Genomic DNA, 23,908 nt, shown 5'->3' with positions numbered 1-23,908 from the left:
GACTGAGGGCAGATATGAGAACCACCTTCAAATATCTAAGGGCTGTCACATGCAAGATGGAGCAAGCTTGTCCATTATTTATTATTATTAGTAGTATTATTATCTATTACATTTGAATAGCAACCTATACCCTGATGTTGGGAAAGATGGAGGGCACAAGGAGAAGGAGATGACAGAGGACGAGATGGTTGGACAGTGTTCTCGAAGCTACCAGCGTGAGTTTGACCAAACTGCGGGAGGCAGTGGAAGACAGGAGTGCCTGGCGTGATCTGGTCCAGGGGGTCACGAAGAGGCGGACACGACTAAACGACTAAACAACAATAACCCGCAGGTATGTCATCTCTGGCTCCAGATGGCAGGACTTGAACCAATGGCTTCAAGTTACAAGAAAGGAGATTCCAACTGAACATCAGGAATAACTTTCCCTTGTCAAAAATTATTTGACTGTGGAACAGAACCTCCTTCCTTGGAGGTTTCCAAGCAGAGCTTGGATGGCCATCTGCCCTGGATGCTTTAGTTGAGATTCCTGCCTTGCGGGGGGCTGGACTAGATGACCCTCGGGGTCCCTTCCAACTCCACAAATCTGTGATTCTATGAATCCTCCAACATGCAGCCTAATTGAATACCCCTTAATTCTAGAGTTTTGAGAGAGGAGGAATAGCTCTCCTCTATCCAATTTCTCTATTTATAAAATAAACTTCAAAAAAAGACCACAGAGCTACTGGCCAGGATCCTGTCACCTGGCTGATGCCTGATGGCATGCTAATATTATCCCAAGTCCAGGGGAAGGGAGGGAGATTTTTGGGGAACAATAACACACACACCTTATGTACAAATGCACATATTCATGATGCAATCCCCAGTATCTTTTCAACGCACCAGAAATATTTGGCTCCTATTCCTGCCCACCCACCTCTTCCTCCTTCCTCTGGGTGGGTGGTCTGGATGAGTGCCTGCACAGAACAGGATCCCACAGAAGTTCTCCGCGCATCTGGGCAGAGGAAGCAAGTGAGGGGGTCCACTCTGGCTCCATCCTGGGGGCGCCGAAGGACTTTTGCAGCTACTCTGGAGGCCAAGATCGACAGCGGCATTTGGGGTCGAAGCTCCAGCTCTCAGCCCCCATCCCATTCCCTTCCCTCCGACCCCACAAGTCCTGGTGGCGGGAGAAGATGTGCCTGAGCAGAGGAAAGGGAGAGGAGGAAGAAATGAAACTGTATTGTCAAGGAGAAGAACGGCCAGCGGCTTCTCCCATTTTGGGGAGGGCCCTTCATTCCTGCGGCATTTCCCCCCTCCAGGCTGTTGTTGTTTTCGGGTGGGATTCTGCCACACACTGGGAAATTTAGGCTGTGCGGTTACAGTCGAACGGGAGGCATTCAAAGTCGCTTCCCCCAAACAACTACGTTCTGCAGGAAAGGAAGTGATGGGGAAAAGCCCTGGGGAAGTGTGGGATGACCTCTCAGCTAGGCTATTCACAAAGGAATCAGGATGGATGCTCCTTAAATAGCCAGCATCATTTAACCTCCCTGTCTTGGGACAAGGGATTGATTTCCCAAGGAGGAAAATGACCCACGGGTGGGACTGGGGGCTAAGCTTATATGCTCCGCTTTCCAATCAAATCTGGAGCCCATGTCAAGAGACATCGCACTTCCTTCTGCATCAAATTTAGCTTGGTCCTCTTTGAGCTGCCTCACACATGCGCATATTCTTGGGAAGACGAACAAAGGTGGCTATGTATTGCGTCTAGGACCACAAGAACATAGGGAAGAATATAAGACGAACCTGCTGGATCCTGCTCTCACAGTGGCCAACCTGATGTCCAACAGGAAACCAACAAGCAGGACTCGAACCCAAGATCCCTCTCCTGCTGTTTCCAACAGCAGGTACTCAGAAGCTGCCTGAAACTGTGGAGGCAGAGCCATTGTGGCTAGTAGCATGGGCATAGCCAGGATTTTGGGGGGCAGGAGCAGGACTTTTGTTGGGGGGGACAGAACCGACGTGATTGGTCAGTTAAATATTTCTGTTGCCCCCCCCAATGGCTAGCAGCCCTCAGTAGTCCTCTGTCCATGAAGCCTGCCTCTGAATATCAGCTACAGGAGATCACAAAAGTGAGAGAGCTTTACCATACCCATTCAGTCAATCACCCATCTCCTACCACCCTTCTGAGAAAAACCCTACCCTGCCACTATATACAGTCATACCTCGGGTTACAGCCACTTCAGGTTGCGTTTTTTCGGGTTACGGACCACCGAAACCTGGAAGTACTGGAACGGGTTACTTCCGGGTTTCGGCGGTTGCACATGCGCAGAAGCGCTAAATTGCGCTCTGCGCAGAAGCGCCGAATCACAACCCACGCACATGCAGATGCGGGTTGTTAACACTGAGGGATCCTGCACAGATCACGTTCACAACCCGAGCGTCCACTGTATAAGGGTCTGGTGACTTCTGTTTCAGTGTATCTGAAGAAGTGTGCATGCACATGAAAGCTTATACCTAGAACAAATTTAGTTGGTCTCTAAGGTGCTACTGGACTGCAGTGGTACCTCGGGTTAAGAACTTAATTCTTTCTGGATGTCCGTTCTTAACCTGAAACTGTTCTTAACCTGAAGCACCACTTTAGCTAATGGGGCCTCCCGCTGCTGCCGCACGATTTCTGTTCTTATCCTGAAGCAAAGTTCTTAACCCGAGGTACTATTTCTGGGTTAGTGGAGTCTGAAACCTGAAGCATCTGTAACCTGAGGTACCACTGTATTTTTTAATTTTTTGTTTCGACTGCGTCAGACCAACATGGCTACCTACGTGAATCCTGACTGGCTTGTGAGACGCATCATCTGGTTGGCTCCTGCGAGACCAGAATGTTGGAAGGACAGGAAGAAACACCATGGACAGAATAATTGCCACACACAGGAAGAACAAGAATATAGTTTGAAGGCTTCACCAGTAGCTTAATAAATTATTTAATGCGCGAATACGAATTGAAGTCGTTAATACTGCAGTTGTTGTATAAAGGTAAAGGAACCCCTGACCATTAGGTCCAGTCGTGGCCGACTCTGGGGTTGCGGCGCTCATCTTGCTTTACTGGCCGAGGGAGCCGGCGTACAGCTTCCAGGTCATGTGGCCAGCATGACTAAGCCGCTTCTGGCGAACCAGAGCAGCGCACGGAAACGCCGTTTACCTTCCCACCAGAGCGGTACCTATTTATCTACTTGCACTTTGACGTGCTTTTAAACTGCTGGGTTGGCAGGAGCAGGGACCGAGCAACGGGAGCTCACCCCGTCACGGGGATTCGAACCGCCGACCTTCTGATCCGCAAGTTCTAGGCTCTGTGGTTTGACCCACAGCGCCACCCACGTCCCTACAGTTGTTGTATAAGGGACTGTTATTTTGACTGGAGTGTAACTGAAATGAATAAGATTTTGAAACGCAGAAATAAAGTAAACCATCAAACCATCAATTCTAGCACATGGCGGGGAACACCTAAATTATATAATTTGGCATCTGAATGAGTGGTATTAGTAATTGTATTGTAATTTGGCATTGTTATAATGAGGCTATTATGGGATTGTTGTAACTGAAAACTAATAATTATTATTAGAGTCATAAAAAAAGAGAACAGGATGCTGGATATCCTGAGCTTTTACCGGTAATTGCTCCAGCAGGACTCAGTTGTTTCTCCAGGATCCTGGAAGAAGGAGGATACAGTGGTACTTCGGGTTACAGACGCTTCAGGTTACAGACTCCGCTAACCCAGAAATAGTACCTTGGGTTAAGAACTTTGCTTCAGGATGAGAACAGAAATCGTGCTCCGGCGGCGCAGTGGTGCCTCATAGCACTGAAACATCGGCACACATCTTCCTGTCCTGTACTCTCTACAAAGCCCTGAGGAACAAGATCATCTCCCCACTCGTACTAACCATCCCAGGGCGCTCAACCACTGCCACAATGTCCTTTCTTCTATCAGATCAAAATGAGCAGATAACAGCAAAGGTTGCTAGGTTCATAGCAGGGGCAATCAGAATAAGGGCCACTAATTGACGGCTGATTCAGGACTTTAAATTGTGCTTTCACCTTTGGTGGACATGTCCGAAGATTAAGGCTTTCTGGGAAATGATTTATAATGAAATGAAAAAGGTGCTTAAATGCACATTTGTGAAGAAACCAGAGGCCTTTCTCCTAGGCATAGTTGGCCAATTGGTGTCAAAGAAGGACAGAACTTTCTTTATGTATGCTACAGCAGCAGCAAGAATACTTATTGCAAAGCATTGGAAGACGCAAGATCTACCCACCTTGGAAGAATGGCAGATGCAAGTAATGGACTATATGGAAATGGCTGAGATGACTGGCAGAATCCGAGACCAGGGAGAAGAGTTGGTGGAAGAAGACTGGAGGAAATTTAAAATTTATTTACAGAAGTACTGTAAAATGTATGAATGTGGATGATATTGAAATAAAAAGAAGAAGTTCTAGTAACAAGAGATAAAAAATGGAAATTATAAATTTGGGAGGTAAACATTTAAGGACAAAGTAGTACGATATGAATTTGCTGAGCTAATTGTTAAAGAGGGATACAAAAAAGGGAAGTATGAGGAAGTCAGGAAAATAAGTTAACTAAAGATGAATAATTAGAAAAGAGTGATTTGTGTTTGTTTTAGGTTATTTATGTTATTTGTGGTGTTTCTGACTGTTTTTTTGTGAAAGATTGTATTGTTGTTTATTACTTTTCTGTGTGTTTTATGTATTTTTCTATTGTTAAACTTAATAAAATATTATTATAAAAAAATAAATAAATTGTGCTTTTACAGTGGTACCTCAGGTTACATACGCTTCAGGTTACAGACTCCACTAACCCAGAAATAGTACCTCAGGTTAAGAACTTTGCTTCAGGATGAGAACAGAAATCGTGCTCCGGTGGCAGCGGAAGGCCCCATTAGCTAAAGTGGTGCTACAGGTTAAGAACAGTTTCAGGTTAAGAACGGACCTCCAGAACGAATTAAGTACTTAACCCGAAGTACCACTGTTTATCAAATTTCCTTCTCTGCGTATACTGTAATGTTTTACTGTTGCTATGGCCATTGGCTAATGCGAATAAAGTTTTATCTCTCAAAGTTTCAGAACAGTTTCAGGTTAAGAACGGACCTCCGGAACGAATTAAGTTCTTAACCAGAGGTACCACTGTAATTTTTACTAAAGGTGTTATTGTGCTACAAAACAAGCAAACAAAGATATGGCGTTTTCATTTTTGCTTCCTTGAGTCTTTTCCGCAGCTCGCTTCTCAAACCCTCTCTGCCCTTTGCAGTTTTGAGGTCTCCCTTTCGCTCTGCTTCTCTCGCTGTGCTTCAGCATCCCATCTGAGTGCCCTGGGCCTGGCCTCTGCCTCGTCTTCCAGGGCCCCCTTGGCCTCAACCGCAACCAACCCTGGAGCCATTTATAGCCTGGAGCCAGCCTGGCAGCCCAGCGTTACCGCACGTCTGAGGGAATGTGAATCAATGACCAAGAGCCTCTTCTAACCGGCCGGGAAACTCCCGTGGGGAAATAGGCTGGGACGGAGGCGAGCGAAAGAAACCCCAATACGTGCCCAGAATAAAGCAAGGAGTGGTCAGCTCTGCAAAGGGGCAGAGGGACGCCAGCCAGGGACAGCCAGCTCCATCGCCATCTCTCTCCCCCCTGCCTGGATGGATGCTGGGTTCTGAGGCTGTGCCTCTCCCCTCCTCTCCCCACGCCCAGCTCTGAAGGTGGGCGAATTTCGGGTAGAGCCAAACTCCTGGGAACCAGACAGGAAGGAGACGTCAGCAGCTCTCGGGGTAACTCAAACCAGATGCTGCTGCTCTGGTTCCCAGCCAGGGCTGCGGGGTGGTCACTGGGAGGGACTGGTCAGGGGTTGTCGGCAGGAAACGGTCTGGCAGGAAACTCTCCCGGCTAAAGGAGAGGCGGAAAGAGCTCGCTGGCACCGCGGAGGAGGCAAGGCACGCTGCCGGCCGGCCTCTCACTTAGCAACCTCACGTCGCTTCCCGGAGGCTGTGGGACATTGCGACACTACCTGGGTGTCGTAAGGACAGAAGAAGGGCCTGCAGGATCATGGCCAATGGCCCATATAGTCCAGGATCCGGTTCTCGCAGCGGCCAACGCACGGTTTGGCCAAGGCATTTTGGCTTCTGAACTGCAAAATGGCATCTGCCTGTGTCAGGGTCTGGTTCATGGGTGATCGAAGTCCCGGCAGGGGATGTTGGGACCGGGGGCAACATGGCGGGGTGGGAGCAGGAAAGGGGGTCCAGAAGCTAGGAGTCAGGAGCCAAGAGTCTGAGGGTCAGAGAGCCAGGAGTCACGAAGTCAGGGGTCCGAGGATCAGGAAGCAAGAAGCCAAACACAGCAAGGCAGGAAGTGTGTTGCTGTGGTAAAGAGCTGAAGGGAAATGCTGACCTTATATCCCTTCCTGGCTCTTGCCACCAGATGCTGTGAGTTACCAATCAGCCTCACCTGTGCGGCCTTGCCTTGCCTCTTCAGAACAAACTTAGGAAGGCCCCAGTCCTGCAAAGCCCTATTGGTCACAGGCCCTGGCTCCTGCACGCACGCCTGACAGTCTCCTTGCCAGGGAGGAAGTGGGGAGTGAACATTAAAACCAGCAACAAAGAGAGTCATCGTATTGTAGAGTTGGAAGGGACCCCGAGGGTCATCTAGTCCAACCCCCTGCAATGTAGGAATCTCAGCTAAAGCATCCATGACAGATGGCCACCCAACCTCTCCTTAGAAACCTCCAAGGACGGAGAGTCCACCACCTCTTGTGTGATAGCTCTTGCCGTCCAAACGTTCTTCCTGATGTTTTGTCAGAATCTCCTTTCTTGTAACTTGAAGCCACTGGTTCGAGTCCTGCCCTCCAGAGCAGGAGGAAACAAGCTTGTTCCCTCTTGCATGGGACAGCCCTTGAGATATTTGTAGATGGCTGTCATATCGCCTCTCAGTCTCCGAAACATCCCCAGCTCTTTCAACCGTTTCTCATAAGGCAACCTCGATCATCTTGGCCGCCCTCCTCCACAATCAAAATCGACTTTGAGATCTGCTGCCCCTCTGGATCCTGCTGCCTGAGGCAGTTGCCTTTCCTTGCTTCATGGTTGGGCCGGCCCTGGGCTGACCAGATGCCTATGGGAAACTTTAGCTGAGATGCTTGAGTTGAGATTGCTGCATTGCAGGGAATTGGACTAGAGGACCCTTAAAGGTAAAGGTACCCCTGCCCGTACGGGCCAGTCGTGTCCGACTCTAGGGTTGTGCGCCCATCTCACTTAAGAGGCCGGGGGACAGCGCTGTCCAGAGACACTTCCGGGTCACGTGGCCAGCGTGACGAAGCTGCTCTGGCGAGCCAGCACCAGCGCAACACACGGAAACGCCATTTACCTTCCCGCTATAAAGTGGTACCTATTTATCTACTTGCACTTAAGAGTGCTTTCGAACTGCTAGGTGGGCAGGAGCTGGGACCGAAAGATGGGAGCTCACCCCGCCGCGGGGATTCGAACCGCCAACCATACCCTAGGCACTGAGGTTTTACCCACAGCGCCACCCGCGTCCCTTAGAGGACCCTTAGAGTGTCGTAAACTAAAATCTGCCCTAATTTCCCCTATGGGGTATCCAAGAGCCCATATAGAGACCTTATATCGGTTCCCTATTGGTAGGAGAAAATAACAGAGGCCAACCAGAGAATATTGAGAAGCAAAGCAGCTAGTAAGCTTGATCTTTATTGATCTGTTGCAACAGGGTCCTCACTCACCATGCGCAGGAGGGAGGAGGACCCAGAACCCAGGTGTGCCTGCCCTTATCTAGACATTTTAAATTCCCTGCCCTGGAGTTCAAGACCACCCTCATAAACATCATACATACATCACAGAAGGAGTATAACTTAAGACCACCCCCCAGATACATCATACCTACATCACAGAAAGGGCGATCTACAGCAGAAATCTGAGTGCTTTGTTTATCTCCTGTCATTGTTTATTTCCTGTCTGGCAGGTTACCTGTTTAATGCTCACTTGATTGGATTGCCTGGGGAGCCTGGCCTGTCTTTTGTCATGATAAATACATAGTTCCTGAGCCAGGTCACAGGCTCACCCTATTCATACACAGACATACCCTTAAGACAGGATTTGTGAATGAAAAGGCAATGGGGAGGCTTTTCCATTTTCCTTTGACCTTGCAGAGAAAACATTTCAGTTTGGGAATCAAAAATGGTTTCAGGTCGGTCTTCCTGTGCTGATCTATGTACGTGCTTGGTTGGTACATTTAACATATATCTAAGACCTCAAAATTCCTATCGCAAGAGGACTCCACAGTTCTATGTTTCTCCTGAAGTCAAACCACCACCACTGCTGTGCCACCCTGGCCAGGCCCCTCTATCTTCAAGAGTGCTCTTGACGCCTCTTAACACAGGTACCCAGAAGCATCTGTCATTGTTTGTCCCAGGGCAGCGCCAGCATCCTCTCGGTGGCCTTTCCTTGCCACGAGGTCAACCCAAAGACTTGGCATCTGGCTGGGTCTCCCCTTTGGTCAGTCTATTTTGGCTGGAAAAGGCAGCCAGCGACGCCAGGCTGGTCCCTGACTCACTTTCCTTCCTCGGAATCTGACGGTGGGAGTTGAAGAGAGACAGACAGACGGAGGGAGAGAGGGAGTGACTTTCTTTTCGCCAGCGTCAGTGAAAGGGAGTCTGAAAGAGGTTGGATGTGACAGTCCTGGCCAGCGAGCCAAGTCTGAGTGTGCTGGCACCGTTCAGAGGAGCTGTGTGACGTCGGCTGGTCTGTTTGTTTTTTGGGGAAAGTGTTTTGCTCCTCTGCAAAGGCGCTGGGAAAGGGGAGGATGTGGAAAAGGGCACAGGGGTAGGTGGAGCAGGAAAACTCTCCCCCCAAATGCCAGGGACCTTTAAACTCTGGGAAGGAGATAGTCCAGGCCTTATGCCAGCAGGACCTGCGTTCAAAGCCATGCACAGCTACAAGGATTGAAAATTGGCCATTCCCCCAGCTTCTCTCTCAGCTAAACCACCCTCGAAGGGCTGTAAATTAAATGCTCATCAATTTACAAGGCAAACACATACATAGGTATGTAAACCACGTGTCTGAAATAGTACAGGAGAGCAATCCTGAAACCATTTTGACTCTCCCAAATTGACCTCAAATGTTTCTCTGCAAGGAGGAAGGAAATGGAAAAGGCTCTTCATTGTCTTTTGCTTAGGGCATGTTTTTGCATGAATAGGGTGAGCCTGTGACCTGGATTCAGGAATTAAATTATTTACCGTCACAAAAGAATGGCCGGGCTGCCCAAGTAATGCAATCAGTGACCATTATCAGATTATCAGGTATCCTAGCAGGCAGGATTTCTGCTGTAGACCGCCTCCTTCTGTAATGTATGTATGATGTTTTTGGGGGTGGTCTTGAGCTATGGGGTGGGCAATTTCAAAAGTCTATATCTCCTCCCTCCTCTCCTCCTGAGAGCCAGTGTGGTGTAGTGGTTAAGAGCGGTAGTCTCGTAATCTGGGGAACTGGGTTCGCGTCTCTGCTCCTCCACATGCAGCTGCTGGGTGATCTTGGGCCAGTCACACTTCTTTGAAGTCTCTCAGCCCCACTCACCTCACAGAGTGTTTGTTGTGGGGGAGGAAGGGAAAGGAGATTGTTAGCCGCTTTGAGACTCCTGAAGGGGAGTGAAAGGCGGGATATCAAATCCAAACTCTTCTTCTTCTTCTTCTCCCTCCTGCATGTGGTGAGTGGGGACCCTGTTGCAACAGTTAATAAAGATCAGGCTTACTAGCTGCTTTGCTTCTCAATAATCTCTGGTTGGCCTTTTCTCCTACCGATAGGGAACCCACTTAAGGACTCTATACGGGCTCTTGGGTACCCCATAAGGGAAAAGGAGCAGATTTTGTTTACATCAGTGCCAACCCCTTGCAGTAGTGATGGAGTCCTCACTTCGCCCTACAAGGACTCTCCCCCTTCCCAGACAGACCTTCACCTCTTTCATGGGATTGCAGACTGTTACGAAAAAATCTAGATGCAAGGCTGTTCAGTCACCCAGCTGGTCAGGCAGAGCCCGCGGCTCCCTGCGGAAGAAAGGAAGGTGTTAAGTACTGAAGTTCTCACCCTGGACCAGCAGGGGGATACTGTAGATAGTTTTCACTCAGGTCCACATATGCAAATAAGGAATTGAAAGTGACATTCAGTGATTGGATAGTTACAGAAAGTTGTTACTGTTGCCTTGTAGTTGAGCTCTATATAAGCAGGCTGGCTGAACCCTTCAGTTCAGCTCTGTTCTGGCCTGTGAATAAACAAGAGCTGTTTGAAGAATCGCTGTGTCGTCTGATATGTTCACCCACAACTTAACAGAAGGAGTCCAGCCACCAACCGGAGCAAATAGCTGTAGACCAAAGTTTATTGCGCAACAGGTTCAAAGAGGAATTTTGAACCCCGAGGATGGGGTGACAAGGACTTTTAAAACTTTCCCACCATATCCCAGAATACAGTTCGTGCAGCATCATTGATACATCACTGACATGTCACAAAAGGGGAGGGGTAGACAGGGGTTACACTAGTTCAGCCTTGGCAAACAGGTCCAGACAAGTCCTTGGTACAAGATTAGCATAAGCAGACATGTCAGGGCAAGACCCAGGTATAAGATGAGCATAGGCAAACACCTCTGAAGTCCCACCACCCAAAGTACAATAGAACATCCTTTGCATGTCTGGACCCCTTGGCAAGTCTGGTGATGAGATTAGGCTTTCCTTGGCCAACAATCAGCTCAGCAATTGTCACCTCTGGGCACTTCCTGGAGTACTTTTTTCAAGGGGAAAATAGCTTTGGAATGGAGGAAACTGGCAAAGGAGTTGATTTTATATTATTTCTAAAACTAGGTAACTTCCCTGAGCTGTCAAGTTGAAAGGATACATTCAGGCATAATATTTGTAACATTTAACAACTTTAAAGATGTCCCCCCTCCCTGTAATTTCCGTAACAAGACTTTTCCCCCTTCCTGCCCTCTCGGACTGGATACCCCCCTTCCTTCCCTGGGACTGCTGATCTTATCCCCGATTACTTACTGAGCCTAGTGGGTGGCGGAAGGAGCAAACGGATTTTGCATAGACAAAAGGCCTGGATCAGTGCTGCAGCGGAAGCTACAACGCATCCTCCAAAAGGCCTATATGCCTAAGTACTTTTCATTTAAAAAAGCAGAGAAATCACCTTGCCAACAAAGGTCCGTATAGTTAAAGCTATGGTTTTCCCAGTAGTGATGTGTGGAAGTGAGAGCTGGACCATAAAGAAGGCTGATGGCCAAAGAATTGATGCTTTTGAATTCTGGTGCTGGAGGAGACTCTTGAGAGTCCCATGGACTGCAAGATCAAACCTATCCATTCTGAAGGAAAACAGCCCTGAGGGCTCACTGGAAGGACAGATCCTGAATAATAATAATAATAATAATAATAATAATAATAATAATAATAATTTATTTATACCCCGCCCATCTGGCTGATCTTCCCCAGCCACTCTGGGCGGCTCCCAAACAAATATTAAAATCAATACAGTGCTAGAAAGCCCTGGAATCTGGCGCAGCTCAGAGTTTGAAGTGGCGTGCAGCAATATTCTTCTAATAAAAGGTTTCCAATACAACATTGCATGTACGGTCTCTCTGTTGAAATCAGTGTGATAAGAATTTTGAGGTCTTAGATATACAATAAATGTTCATAAATGTACCAACCAAGCACGTACATAGATCAGCACAGGAAGACCGACCTGGAACCATTTTTGATTCCCAAACTGACCGAATGTTTTCTCTGCAAGGTCAAAGGAAAATGGAAAAGCCTCCCCTTTGTCTTTTCCTTCACAAATCCTGTCTTAAGGGCACATTTAAGCTATGAATAGGATGTGAGCCTGTGACCTGGCTCAGGAATTAAGTATTTATCATTACAAAAGACTGGCCAGGCTCCCCAGGGTATCCAGTCAAGTGAGCATTAACAGGTAACCTGTCAGGCGAGATAAACAACGCGCTCAGATTTCTGCTGTAGACCACCTTTTCTGTGATGTAGGTACGATGTATCTGGCGGCTGGTCTTAGGTTACACCCCTTCTGTGATGTATGCATGATGTATGGAGGGGTGGTCTTGAGCTCCAGGGCAGGGAAATTAAAATGTCTATATAAGGCACACTGTTGTTCTAATCCTCCTCCTTTCCTGCGTGTGAAGGAGAGCACCCTGTTGCAACAAATCAATAAAGATCAGGCTTACAAGCTGCTTTGCTTCTCAATATTCTCTGGTTGGCCTCTGTTATTTTCTCCTACCAATAGGGAACCCACGTAAGGACTCTATATGGGCTCTTGGATACCCCATAAGGGAACAAGGGCAGATGTTTGTTTACAACATCAGCAACAGGGGGTTCTCCTTCTCTGAGCACCTGACAAACTGCAAAGGCAACAGAAAGCCCAGTGGATATAGGGGTGTTCGGGACAGAGAAGGGATCCACCAATTCTTGCTGGCAGGACAGATATCTGGCATGACCCAGGGACAGAGAGAGTAGAAGAATTGCACATATTATCCCCAATTGTTTCCAAAACCCACAAAGACCCTTTGTATGTGTTGCTTGCCTACAAGTCATGGAGGCTCTGCAAAGGTCATCCCTGAACACCAATTATTAGGAGCTGGTCAATTTGCAAAACCACATCTGGAAAGTGACGGAGGTCGATTCTCTTCCCAAGGGAAGCAAAGCATCAATGAGGAGCTGTGTACAAAACTAATCTTGAGGGGAGAAGAATGGTCTTTCTTGAACCGGGAAAGGCTGGAAGGAAACGCTACCCGAGAGAGGGAGAGGGAGAGAAAAGATCTCATCTCACCACAAAGTACACATCTAGCTCATAGGGTATCACTAAATGCCACTTCTCTTGTAGAATTGTGGAATAGAAGGGACGCAGGGGTCATCTAGTCCAACCCCCTGAAATGCAAGAATCTCAGCTCAAGCATCCATGACAGATGCCCATCCAACTTCTGTTTAAAAACCTCCAAGGAAGGAGAGTCCACCTTCTCTCGTAGGAGTCTGTTCCACTGCCGAACGGCTCTTACTATCAGAATGTTTTTCCAAATGTTTAGTTGGAATCTCCTTTCCTGCAATTTGAAGCCATGGGTTCGAGTCCTACCTTCCAGAGCTGGAGAAAACAAGCTTGCTCCCTCTTCCACGTGACAGATATTTGATGATGGCTCGCGTTTCTCTTCTCAGCCTCTTTTCTATGGGACCGCCTCTCCTGGTATGCCCCACGGAGGACCTTAAGGTCCACAAATGACAACACTTTGGAGGTCCCAAGTCGCAAGATCGGTCTCAACTAGGGCCAGGGCCTTTTCAGCACTGGCCCCGACGTGGTGCAACGCTCTGTCACAAGAGACTAGGGCCCTGTGGGACTTGACATCTTTCCGCAGGGCCTGCAAGACAGAGCTGTTCCGCCTGGCGCTTTTACTGTGATTTTATTGGTGTTAGCCGCCCTGAGCCCGGGTCTGGCCGGGGAGGGCGGGGTATAAATAAAAATTGTTGTTGTTGTTGTTGTTGTTGTTGTTGTTGTTGTTATTTTCCAGGCAAAACATACCCGGTTCCTTCAACTGTTCCTCATCAGGCTTGGTTTCCAGACCCTGGACAATCTTGGTCACCCTCCTCTGCACATGTTCAGGCTTGGGATCAGCCATGGGTGCTGCAGCAGACTCCGACGGGGCCATGCTGTGCATTCAGAGGCTTGTGAAACACCCTGGGCAACCTCTCCTGAATGCCATTCTGGGACACTACAGCCAGTTGGATGCCCTCTTGGGAAGGAGATTCTATATATAGAAGCATCCGATCCCAGGGCAGCGAGAGCTAGGCAGGGGCAGCTCAGCAGAAGCCTGAGTGGAGGAGCTCAGCCTGCAGGGAGCTGAGGAGCTGGGCCAGTGTCACAGAATTGCAAAGTTCGAAGGGACCCCTAGAGGCATCTAGTCCAACCCCCTTTTAGTGCAGGAATCTCAAATAAATCACCCCTGACAGATGGTGTGATAAGAATTTTAAGGTCTTAGATATATAATAAATGTACCAACCAAGCACGTACATAGATCAGCACAGGAAGACTGACCTGAAACCATTTTTGATTCCCAAACTGACCAAATGTTTTCTCTGTAAGGTCAAAGGAAAATGGAAAAGCCTCCCCATTGTCTTTTCCTTCACAAATCCTGTCTTAAGGGTATGTCTGTGTTTGAATAGGGTGAGCCTGTGACCTGGCTCAGGAACTAAGTATTTATCATTACAAAAGACTGGCCAGGCTCCCCATGGTATTAAGTGAGCATTAACAGGTAATCTCTTCCACAGATTTGCCCAATCTTTTTTTAAAGCCGCCTTTTTAAAAAGCCGGTGGCGCTGTGGTCTAAACCACAGAGCCTGGGGCTTGCCGATCGGAAGGTCGGCGGTTTGAATCCCCGCAACGGGGTGAGCTCCCGTTGCTCAGTCCCTGCTCCTGCCAACCTAACAGTTCGAAAGCACATCCAAGTGCAAGTAGATAAATAGGTACCATTCCGGCGGGAAGGTAAACAGCGTTTCCGTGCTCTGCTCTGTTTCTTCAGAAGTGGCTTAGTCATGCTGGCCACATGACCTGGAAGCTGTCTGCAGACAGACACCAGCTCCCTTGGCCAGTAAAGCGAGATGAGTGCCGCAACCCCAGAGTCATCTGCAACTGGACTACTACTACTATTACTACTACTACTAATAATAATAATTGATTATTTATACCCTGCCCATATGCTGGGCTTCCCCAGCCACTCTGGGCGGCTTCCAACAAAACACTAAAATACAATAACCTATTAAACATTAAAAGCTTCCCTAAACAGGGCTGCCTTCAGATGTCGTCTAAAAGTTTGGTAGTTATTTTTCTCTTTGATATCTGGTGGGAGGGCGTTCCATAGGGCGGGTGCCACTACTGAGAAGGCCCTCTGCCTGGTTCCCTGTAACTTGGCTTCTCGCAGTGAGGGAACCGCCAGAAGGCCCTCAGATCTGGACCTCAGTGTCCAGGATGGACGATGGCGATGGAGACGCTCCTTCATATATACTGGACTGAGACCATTTAGGGCATTAAAGGTCAGCACCAACACCTTGAATTGTGCTCTGAAACGTACTGGCAGCCAGTGTAGGTCTTTCAAGACCGGTGTTATGTGGTCTCGGCGGCTGTTCCCAGTCACCAGTCTAGCTGCAGTATTCTGGATTAATTGCAGTTTCCGGGTCACCTTCAAAGGTAGCCCCACATAGAGCACATTGCAGTAGTCCAAGCGGGAGATAACCAGAGCATGCACCACTCTGACTTAACAGTCAGGGGTCCCTTTACCTTTACCCAGTGACCAAAAGACAAGAGGTAGCATTATTATAAATTTACAACGGGGTGGGAGGTTCGCAGACTATGGAGGACTTGCTCACAAATCTATTGACAGCTGCACAAATCATGATAGCCAGGAAGTGGAAGGGGCAAGCAGAATATAAAATGTAAGAATGGTACAAGGAGGTGTGGGATATAGCTATTAACAATAAATTTGCATGGGCCATTAAGGTAAGACGGGGAATATGCAGGAGAGATGATTTTGAGGAGATATGGAGAGTGTTTGTAGAATTTGTGCTGTTAAAACGGAAAGGGGTGAAACCATCGCAAGAGGTGTTGAAATTTTGGGAGGTTGGATAGTTACAATGGAATGGTCTCGGTGGGGAGGTCCACAACTTTATTCCTATTTATTTATGATTATTACTTTGTAAAAAAAAAAAAAAAAAAAAAAAAAAGCAGCCACCTAGGCTGAAGGCCGCGGAGGACCTTAAGGTCCATAAACAGCAACATCCTAGAGGTCCTGGGCCCTAAGGAAGTCAGATTAGCCTCAACCAGAGCCAGGGCCTTTTCAACACTGGCCCCGGCCTGGTGGAACGCTCTGTCTCATGAGACCAGGGCCCTGAAGGATCTGATTTCTTTTTGCAGGGCCTGTAAGCCAGAGTTGTTCCGCCTGGCCTTTGGCTTGGAATCAACTTGATCCCCTTCCCCTCTTTGCTTTTTCCTTTCTCCTTCTGTGATGGAACTCCTATTTGGGGACTTCCCAGGCTTTTTTCTGGCCCATGTAGGACCAGTCTGGATAGTTGGCCTTGGTGAAGACTTGACGTTTCCATCCCCAAAAAAGTTTTTGATTTGAGTTCCTACTGAAATGAGGCTGCATTTTAATGTTGTATTTTAATCTTGTTTTTAAGTTGTAGTTCAATCAATTGTTTTTATACCTGGTGTTAGCTGCCCTGAGCCTGGTCTTGGCTGGGGTGGGTGGGGTATAAATAAAATTATTATATATTATATTATATTATATTATATTATATTATATTATATTATATTATTGCTAATGTTATTATTATCATCATCACTACCTCCGGTGGGATAAAGTTTCATAGTTTGACTGTGTGCTGTGCAAAGGAGTCCGTTCATTTCTCTGCCCCGAATCTTCTAACATTCAGCTTCATTGGAAGAGTCCACAAGTTTTCATGTTGTGAGAGAAGGAGAAAAAATTTCTCAATGCCGTAATCTTATAAAACCCAATGCATAATTTTCATAGAATCATAGAGTTGGAAGAGACCACAAGGGCCATCGAGTCCAACCCCCTGCCAAGCAGGAAACACCATCAGAGCACTCCTGACATATGGTTGTCAAGCCTCTGCTTAAAGACCTCCAAAGAAGGAGACTCCACCACACTCCTTGGCAGCAAATTCCACTGTCGAACAGCTCTTACTGTCAGGAAGTTCTTCCTAATGTTTGGGTGGAATCTTCTTTCTTGTAGTTTGGATCCATTGCTCCGTGTCCGCTTCTCTGGAGCAGCAGAAAACAACCTTTCTCCCTCCTCTATATGACATCCTTTTATATATTTGAACATGGCTATCATATCACCCCTTAACCTCCTCTTCTCCAGGCTAAACATGCCCAGCTCCCTTAGCCGTTCCTCATAAGGCATCGTTTCCAGGCCTTTGACCATTTTGGTTGCCCTCCTCTGGACACGTTCCAGTTTGTCAGTGTCCTTCTTGAACTGTGGTGCCCAGAACTGGATTTTATAAGCTTCAATTGTGAATTTTATAAGATTCAATTGTGCCACTTCTTTTCAGTAATAAGAGAGTGTCCCCGGGGCCTTAAGACTGCACTGCGCCTTCCCCGTTGCTAGCGCAGGACGTAGCAAGCCAGAATTGTAAGGTTGGAAGGGAACCTGGGGGTCATCTAGTCCAACCCTGCAGGAATCACCCTGCTGCACTCAGAAAAATACAGCCCTCCCCACCCTCCTTGGGAGGACGCAAGGCAAAGGAGTGGTACTTGAATCTGTACATTTATTTACATTCAGCCAGGAGTGGCAAGGGGTGGGGGCGCTGGGGGCACATCAAGAGATAACTCAGCCAGACACAACGGGGGCGGGGGCGGAAACTGCTTTTTTTTCCCATGGGGAGGCACCGTGACAAACCCAAGTTGGAGACCTTCGTGGAACTGGGGGAAAGCTTAGTAAATCAGTAGACACAGGATCCGCCCTCCCGCAACTGTCAGAAAATACACGCAATCCCAACCCAGCCTCCAGCCTCAGACCAAAGTTAAAATGGGCAGGAAAACACGCCTTTCTCTCCATTGCTAAATCAGTGGTTCCCAAAGTAGGAGGTAGTGCCCCTCCAGGAAGGACGCGGGTGGCGCTGTGGTCTAAACCACGGAGCCTCTTGGGCTTGCCGATTGGAAGGTTGGCGGTTCGAATCCCCGCGACGGGGTGAGCTCCTGTTGCTCTGTCCCAGCTCCAGCCAACCTAGCAGTTCGAAAGCACACCAGCACAAGTAGATAAATAGGTACCACTGTGGCGGGAAGGGAAACAGCGTTTCTGTGCGCTCTGGCTTCCGTCACTGTGTCCTGTTTCACCAGAAGCAGTTTAGTCCTGCTGGCCACTTGACCCGGAAAGCTGTCTGTGGACAAACGTTTGCTCCCTTGGCCTGAAAAGGGAAATAGTCGCCCTTGACTGGACTTAACCGTCCAGGGGTCCTTTTACCTGTTTTCTGGGGGGGTGCTAAGAGGGAAAGGCAGCAGGCTGGCACTAGAGGTGTAAAAGTCCGTCAGACTTTGAGAAGAGATCAAGTTCATGAATTGCGTTGAATTAATTAAACTAAATCATTTTAACTGGATTGCAGCCAACTGTGGCTGCTTGGAATTTTATGGTGTTCCTCTGTTGTGTTGTGGGTTTGTGCAGGCTGCTATTCTGAATGGCGCTTTTTATAGGGCAGAGGGATGAGTTTAGGGAACCAAGGGGGATGTGGCCTGGAAAGGTTCAGAAACAAGCATCCCAAATGAACTTGGAGCATCCTGCGGAGAAGAGAGGGTCAGGATCCTTTGTTATCTGGCAGAGAAGGCATTGGACCTGATCCCAAGAGAGCTGCTCTTAACTCCCTGGTCAGCCAGATGCCTCTTGGGTTGACAGCAGTGCAGAGGCCAAAATGAGGCAGGGAGATAGATAGATGGATCCCTTGGCGATACGCACAAGAGTAGGGAGTGTGTGACTGGGATTGCATCATGCTTCAAGTGTATCCCTACTCCACATGTCGTTGGTGTGATGGCCTGGGACTCGGGCTCAGAACCAGAGGAGTCTCAGTCCGCACTGAATCCTCTGCCTCAGGCGGCATCTGAACCGAGTCTGGGGTCTGATTCTGAAGAGCCCCGGTATTCACAGGTTCCCCTGCAACAAGCACCAGCTGGGCCGAGTCAGGGGCCTGAGCCTGCCCTGGTTCCAGATGCAGGGATTACCTCGTTGCCTTCAGCTGGGCCATCACTTACAGCTGCTCCACTACCAGTTGGGTCAGGGGAGGCTGAGGCAGCCCCTGGGTCTAGTCACCCACTGACGTCTCCCGAGCTGCTGAGACTCAGGTCTGAGAGGAGAGACCTGAGTACTCGCAGGAGGAGTGCTTGCTTTCGGGCGAGACAGGGAGGTGAGTCACCGGGGGATCAGGACCGGCTGTTACCCTGTCAGAGATAAAAGGCTGCCGGACCCCGCCCCAGGTTGCGGGAGCAACGTTGCTGTTCGCTAGAACCTGCCTGAGACCCTGTGCCTGACCTAGCCTGGTTTCCTGCCTTGGCCCTGTTGGACTGACTCCTCGTGGAATCCCTGGATTCGGGACCAGACCTGGAGCGCGTGGCTCGGGTTAACCTCCAGGCCCAGCACAGTTGGGGAAACTTGTCCAATCTCAGACTTTGTCTTCTACATCAGCCTTGTCCAACCTGCTGCCCTCTAGATGTTATTGTAGAGAGGGAAGGTTTCCCTGGCAGTCATTTCACAAGGCAGGAATCTCAACTCGAGATTCCATGGCAGAAGGGCATCCAATCTCTGCCTAAAAACCTCCTAGGAACCAGGGTCCAGCCTCTTCCATCACATCAGAAAATATGATGTCGCATGATTCCAAGTCAGACTCACGGGTCCATTCAGGTGAGCATTGCCTACACTGACTTGCAGCAGCCCTACAAGGGCTTCAGGTGGGGCGGTTCCTTCTGGCCTCAGCTTGCCCACCAGGAAAATGGGCTCGCGAGTGAGTGACCTACCTGGCTCGGCTGCGGGAAAGACACATGAAGTGAGGATTCCCAAAACACACCAAGTGCTGCAGGTACTAAAAGCCACAATTAAACTGTTGTCAACACCCCTGCTTCCCCCACACCCTTCCACAGAGCTACGTTTCCCCGGGTTATTCTGGGTCATTAACCTAAGACGGAGTTGGAGGGAAGTTTAAATTAAAGAGGTTTTTGCAAAAACACGCTCGGCTTTGGCCTGCAGTTCCGTTTGAGGCCGGTTTCCCGGGATCTACAGGGGAGTGACCCTGGGCTAATGGAGGAGATTTCCGATGTGCGCACAAACACTCAACAGGCACACTTGGAGCACTCCTCTCTGTTGGTGGCCAGCTCTGAAGCAGCCCTTTCAGATAGGCGAGGAGGCGGCCGTGGCGAGGCCAGCCCAGCCCAGATGGTCTTCATTAGTCCATCTCCTTCCCCTCTTCCTCTGGGGGGGAAGGATGCAAGAGCCTTGCTCTCCCCTTCCCCTTCCACTCCTCCCCGTTCCCCTTCCAGACCCTTCGGCAGCGCAGGAGGGCAAAGAGGTTAGCACAAAGTGGTTTGCACAATGCTGTCTTCTTATTCTCCTCCTCCGCCTCCTCTGGACCAGCTGCCCATCTGGGGATGTTCCTCCTGGAATGCCGGCAGTTTGCTTCCTGCCCGCCCAGAGCCTAGAGGATCTCTGAGTGCGCAGGCCGGAAAAGGCAGTTTCCTGTGCGCATTATCAGCTTCCCACAGCCGTCCCTGGCACAGTGGGGTTCAAGTCCTTGGGGTTGTTTTTGGTGTGTGGTTTTTTTGCTGGCGGGGGATCTGCAAGGCTGCCCTTGCGGGGACGAAACATTGCTTGCACTAGACTGTCACACAGCCTTTCTCAACCTGTGGGTCCCCAGATGTTGTTGAACTACAACTCCCATCATCCCTAGCTAGCAAGGCCAGAGTTCAGGGACGACGGGAGTTGTAGTCCAACAACATCTGGGGACCCACAGGTTGAGAAACGCTGCGGACCTCAGCTAACTCCAAGACATAGCTGTCAACTTTTTCCTTTTTTTAAGGGAAAGTCCCTTATTCCGAATAGGATTCCTCACAAGAAAAGGGAAAAGTTGACAGCTATGCTCCAAGAGCATGTAGGGGGACAAGGCCTTCCTAAGCAGGGTCGTGAGGCGCAACAACTGTGCAAAAAGTCAGAGCAGAGACATCTGGGGGGGTGTCAAGGCAGCGAGCGGTTTGTGCAAGCAGATTGGAAGCCGAGAAGCCATTCTGCAGAAGGAGACGGGCACAGGGTTGGCAGCCTGGCAAAAGCCTTATAGCAAAGGTTTGGGAGCTGTATTTCTCAGTCAAGGGTGTGGGGGTGATCCAACACACCCTGTATGCACAAGCTTGGGGGCTTGGGAAGGTGCTCTCTGTAGCACTGTGGGGTCAAGATTTTGACTCGCTGGGGAAGGTTACAGAACCAGTCCAGGCAGCTGGGCAGAGGACGGTCACAACGGAGAAAATGCAGTCCAGGCAAGCCGCAGCCATCCCAGAAACCAGTTCCTTTAAAGTTTGCATGGTGGAATCGGAGGCAAAAAAACAAGGCGTAGCAAGGTAAGGAGATGCAGTTGGCTGCGGTGGTTTTGGAAGGTCCCTTGAAAGCAGCAAACGTCAGACGTATGTCGGGTGAGGTCCTTAGCAGCAGTCCAAGAGCAGCATGGCACCCAGGAAGCTGGGTTTGTGTGGAGCGTGGAGTCCAAGAGGGAGAGGCAGCAGAATAGCCACTAAACAGGAGGACGGTGTTCAAGTCAGTCAATATGGAGAGGTAGGGAAGACTGGCTTAGTGGGAACTGCATGGGAATATGGGGATGCTATCGGAGAGAGCAAATATCATACACATAGAGGGAGCTTCCCTGCTAAAAAGTTCCAGGCCGGCGTCCACCAGCTTCTCGTCCCCAGCTCTCCGGGAAGGAGCCAGCTCTGGGGCAGGCCCCAATCCTCTTGCCCAAGCAAGTCCCTGAGACGTGGGGCAGCAGGAGCACAACGCAGTTCAAGCTTCCCTTCGGGAGTTCCCCCTGCCCCCTTTCCGTCCATGTGTCGCTCGATTCTGCCCGCTTCCAGCCCCGCCACTCAGACGCCCATCGCGGTCAGAGATCCCGCGCTGGTGATCTTCTTGAACCGGTTTGCAGCACAGACGCCGATGAAGTTTTTCTGCGCAGTTGGAAAAGAAAACGCACACAAGAGTGAAAAAAAGGGGGAATAGCATCGAGGCTAGAAAGCTCACATCACAGGCTCAAATTATAATAAATTTAAAATTAAAATTAAAACAATGCAAATAAAGTATGCAAATCAAGATTGTGCTTCTAACTTTTGTTGCAGAATTTCTTCTGTTACCTATGAGGAAGGGGAAATGGTCTGTGGGAGCCCTGGGTAAGATTCTGGGTTTACTGTGGTGGACATGTAAAATAGTAATTCTGGGAAATGATATGTAATGAATTGAAAAAAATGTTCAAGTTAGCCTTTATCAAAAAACCAGAAGCTTTTCTATTGGGAATAATAGGGGATGAAATACCAAAGTACTTAAAAAGAATGCTTTTTGCCCAGAAGCGGAAGGAAGAGAAAGTCCCAACCAAGGGTGGATAACCAAGATGATGGACTATGCTGAAACGGCGAAGTTGATTGTGGAGATCAGAAACCAAGCTGATAATTTTTTTTAGCAAAATGTGGGAGAAATTTATAGAGTACCTTACAGAACACCGTAGATATTAAAAAAGTTAACAACACTTTTAATGTTATAAAAAGTTATAACACTTCTAATGTAATAAGACTAAAGTTAAGAAAAGGATATAAAATGATTTTATGCAACAGATAAAAAACAACAACCAGATAAAAATTGGAAACCAGGGGAGGGTGGGGGGAAGTCCGGAGATTAAAGTAATGCTAGATGTGCAAAAACGGAAAACGATTTAAATGTATAAGAATATTGTTTAAAAAAAGGAAAATTAAAAAAAATTTAAAAATTGGGTTCACTGAGCACCAACCATGGCTTGTTTCGAGGGAGGTTAGATGATGTTCATCCAGGAAGAAATATACAAACTATTTGAAGAGCAACTGTAATCCACAAATTACCCTAGTAGGACTACAAGAAGTTTTGTAAGGAGAAATGTATGAAGCATTGCAGAGAAAGAATAGAGATATTAGTTATGAATTAAATGTAATTGTGGAAGTAAGAAATGTATATTTAGTGAATAGATTGGGAAATTTTTAGATGTGATTGATGGAAGTCAAAAAAATGGTATAAGATATGAAAGCATGTTTAATTACTGTTGAAAATGATATGTTGAAAACTAATAAAAAATTTATATATATATAAAAGATGATGTTCGTCAAAGCAACTGCATTTCCCTTGCTCTTTCCTCGCTGCAAAAAGCCTTATCTTTTTTGGGGGAAGTAGGCTTGTTGTGCAAGGCCTCCCACTCAACTAGACTTGTGCGACCCGAATTCCGCTGGCGTGTGATTGAGCCCCACCCCAAAACAGTGGGTGGCCCACCAGCAGCCACTGAGCTACCTCCCAGTCTGAGCCCAAAGTTCGTGGGATGACTCACAGGGGAGTGAGAAAATGGACCAAAACTGCCGTCCCCCCTTTCCGGATTCAGCAAGCTCGCTCCCATGACCGGCTGCCCCTTTCCTTTGTGAGGAAGCTCGGGACAGAAATCCACCGTATTTTTCGCTCCACAAGACGCACTTTTTTCCTCCTATAAAGTAAGGGGATATGTGAGTGCGTCTTATGGAGTGAATGGCGCTGCGCAGAGAGGTAGAGCTGCGCAATGTCCCTTCAGCGAAGCGGGAGGAAGAACGGAGCCCCTTCTGTTCCTCCTCCCGCTTCGCAGGAGAGGCGCTGCGCAGAGAGGGAGAACTGCGCAGCACCCCTTCAGCGAGGCACCTGTCCTGCGAAGCTGGAGGAGGAACAGAAGTGTCTCCTTCTGTTCCTCCTCCTACTTCACTGAAGGGGCGCTGCGCAGAGAGGGAGAACTGCACAGCGCCCCTTCAGCAACGTGCCTGTCCTGGCTTCTGCCTTAGCTGCGGGCAGCCTCTTCGGGCAGGGGGAGCCTTCATCCTGCTGAAGAAGAAGAAGAAGAGGAGTTTGGATTTGATATCCCGCTTTATCACTACCCGAAGGAGTCTCAAAGCAGCTCACAATCTCCTTTCCCTTCCTCCCTCTGTGAGGTGAGTGGGGCTGAGAGACTTCAGAGAAGTGTGACTGGCCCAAGGTCACCCAGCAGCTGCATGTGGAGGAGCGGAGACGCGAACCCGGTTCCCCAGATTACGAGACTACTGCTCTTAACCACTGCACCACACTG

At 48.7% G+C, this 23,908-nt stretch overlaps 1 protein-coding gene across 1 annotated transcript in view; it reads right to left on the bottom strand.

The window, feature by feature from the left end:
• Window positions 1–17,321: 17,321 nt before the first annotated feature.
• The window catches only part of MYLK2 (myosin light chain kinase 2), a 41,305-nt gene continuing 34,718 nt past the window's right edge, over window positions 17,322–23,908 (bottom strand). The window contains 1 exon segment of the mRNA XM_083618701.1: window positions 17,322–21,758. Within this exon segment, the coding sequence (XP_083474827.1) occupies window positions 21,678–21,758 (81 nt within the window). The 3' untranslated portion in view covers window positions 17,322–21,677.

Source organism: Podarcis filfolensis (assembly GCF_964270895.1).
Source record: "Podarcis filfolensis genome assembly, chromosome: 6".
NCBI classification, from domain to species: Eukaryota; Metazoa; Chordata; class Lepidosauria; order Squamata; family Lacertidae; genus Podarcis; species Podarcis filfolensis.
The sequence above is the reverse complement of the archived record's forward strand: the minus strand, read 5'-3'. Positions and strand labels throughout refer to the sequence as shown.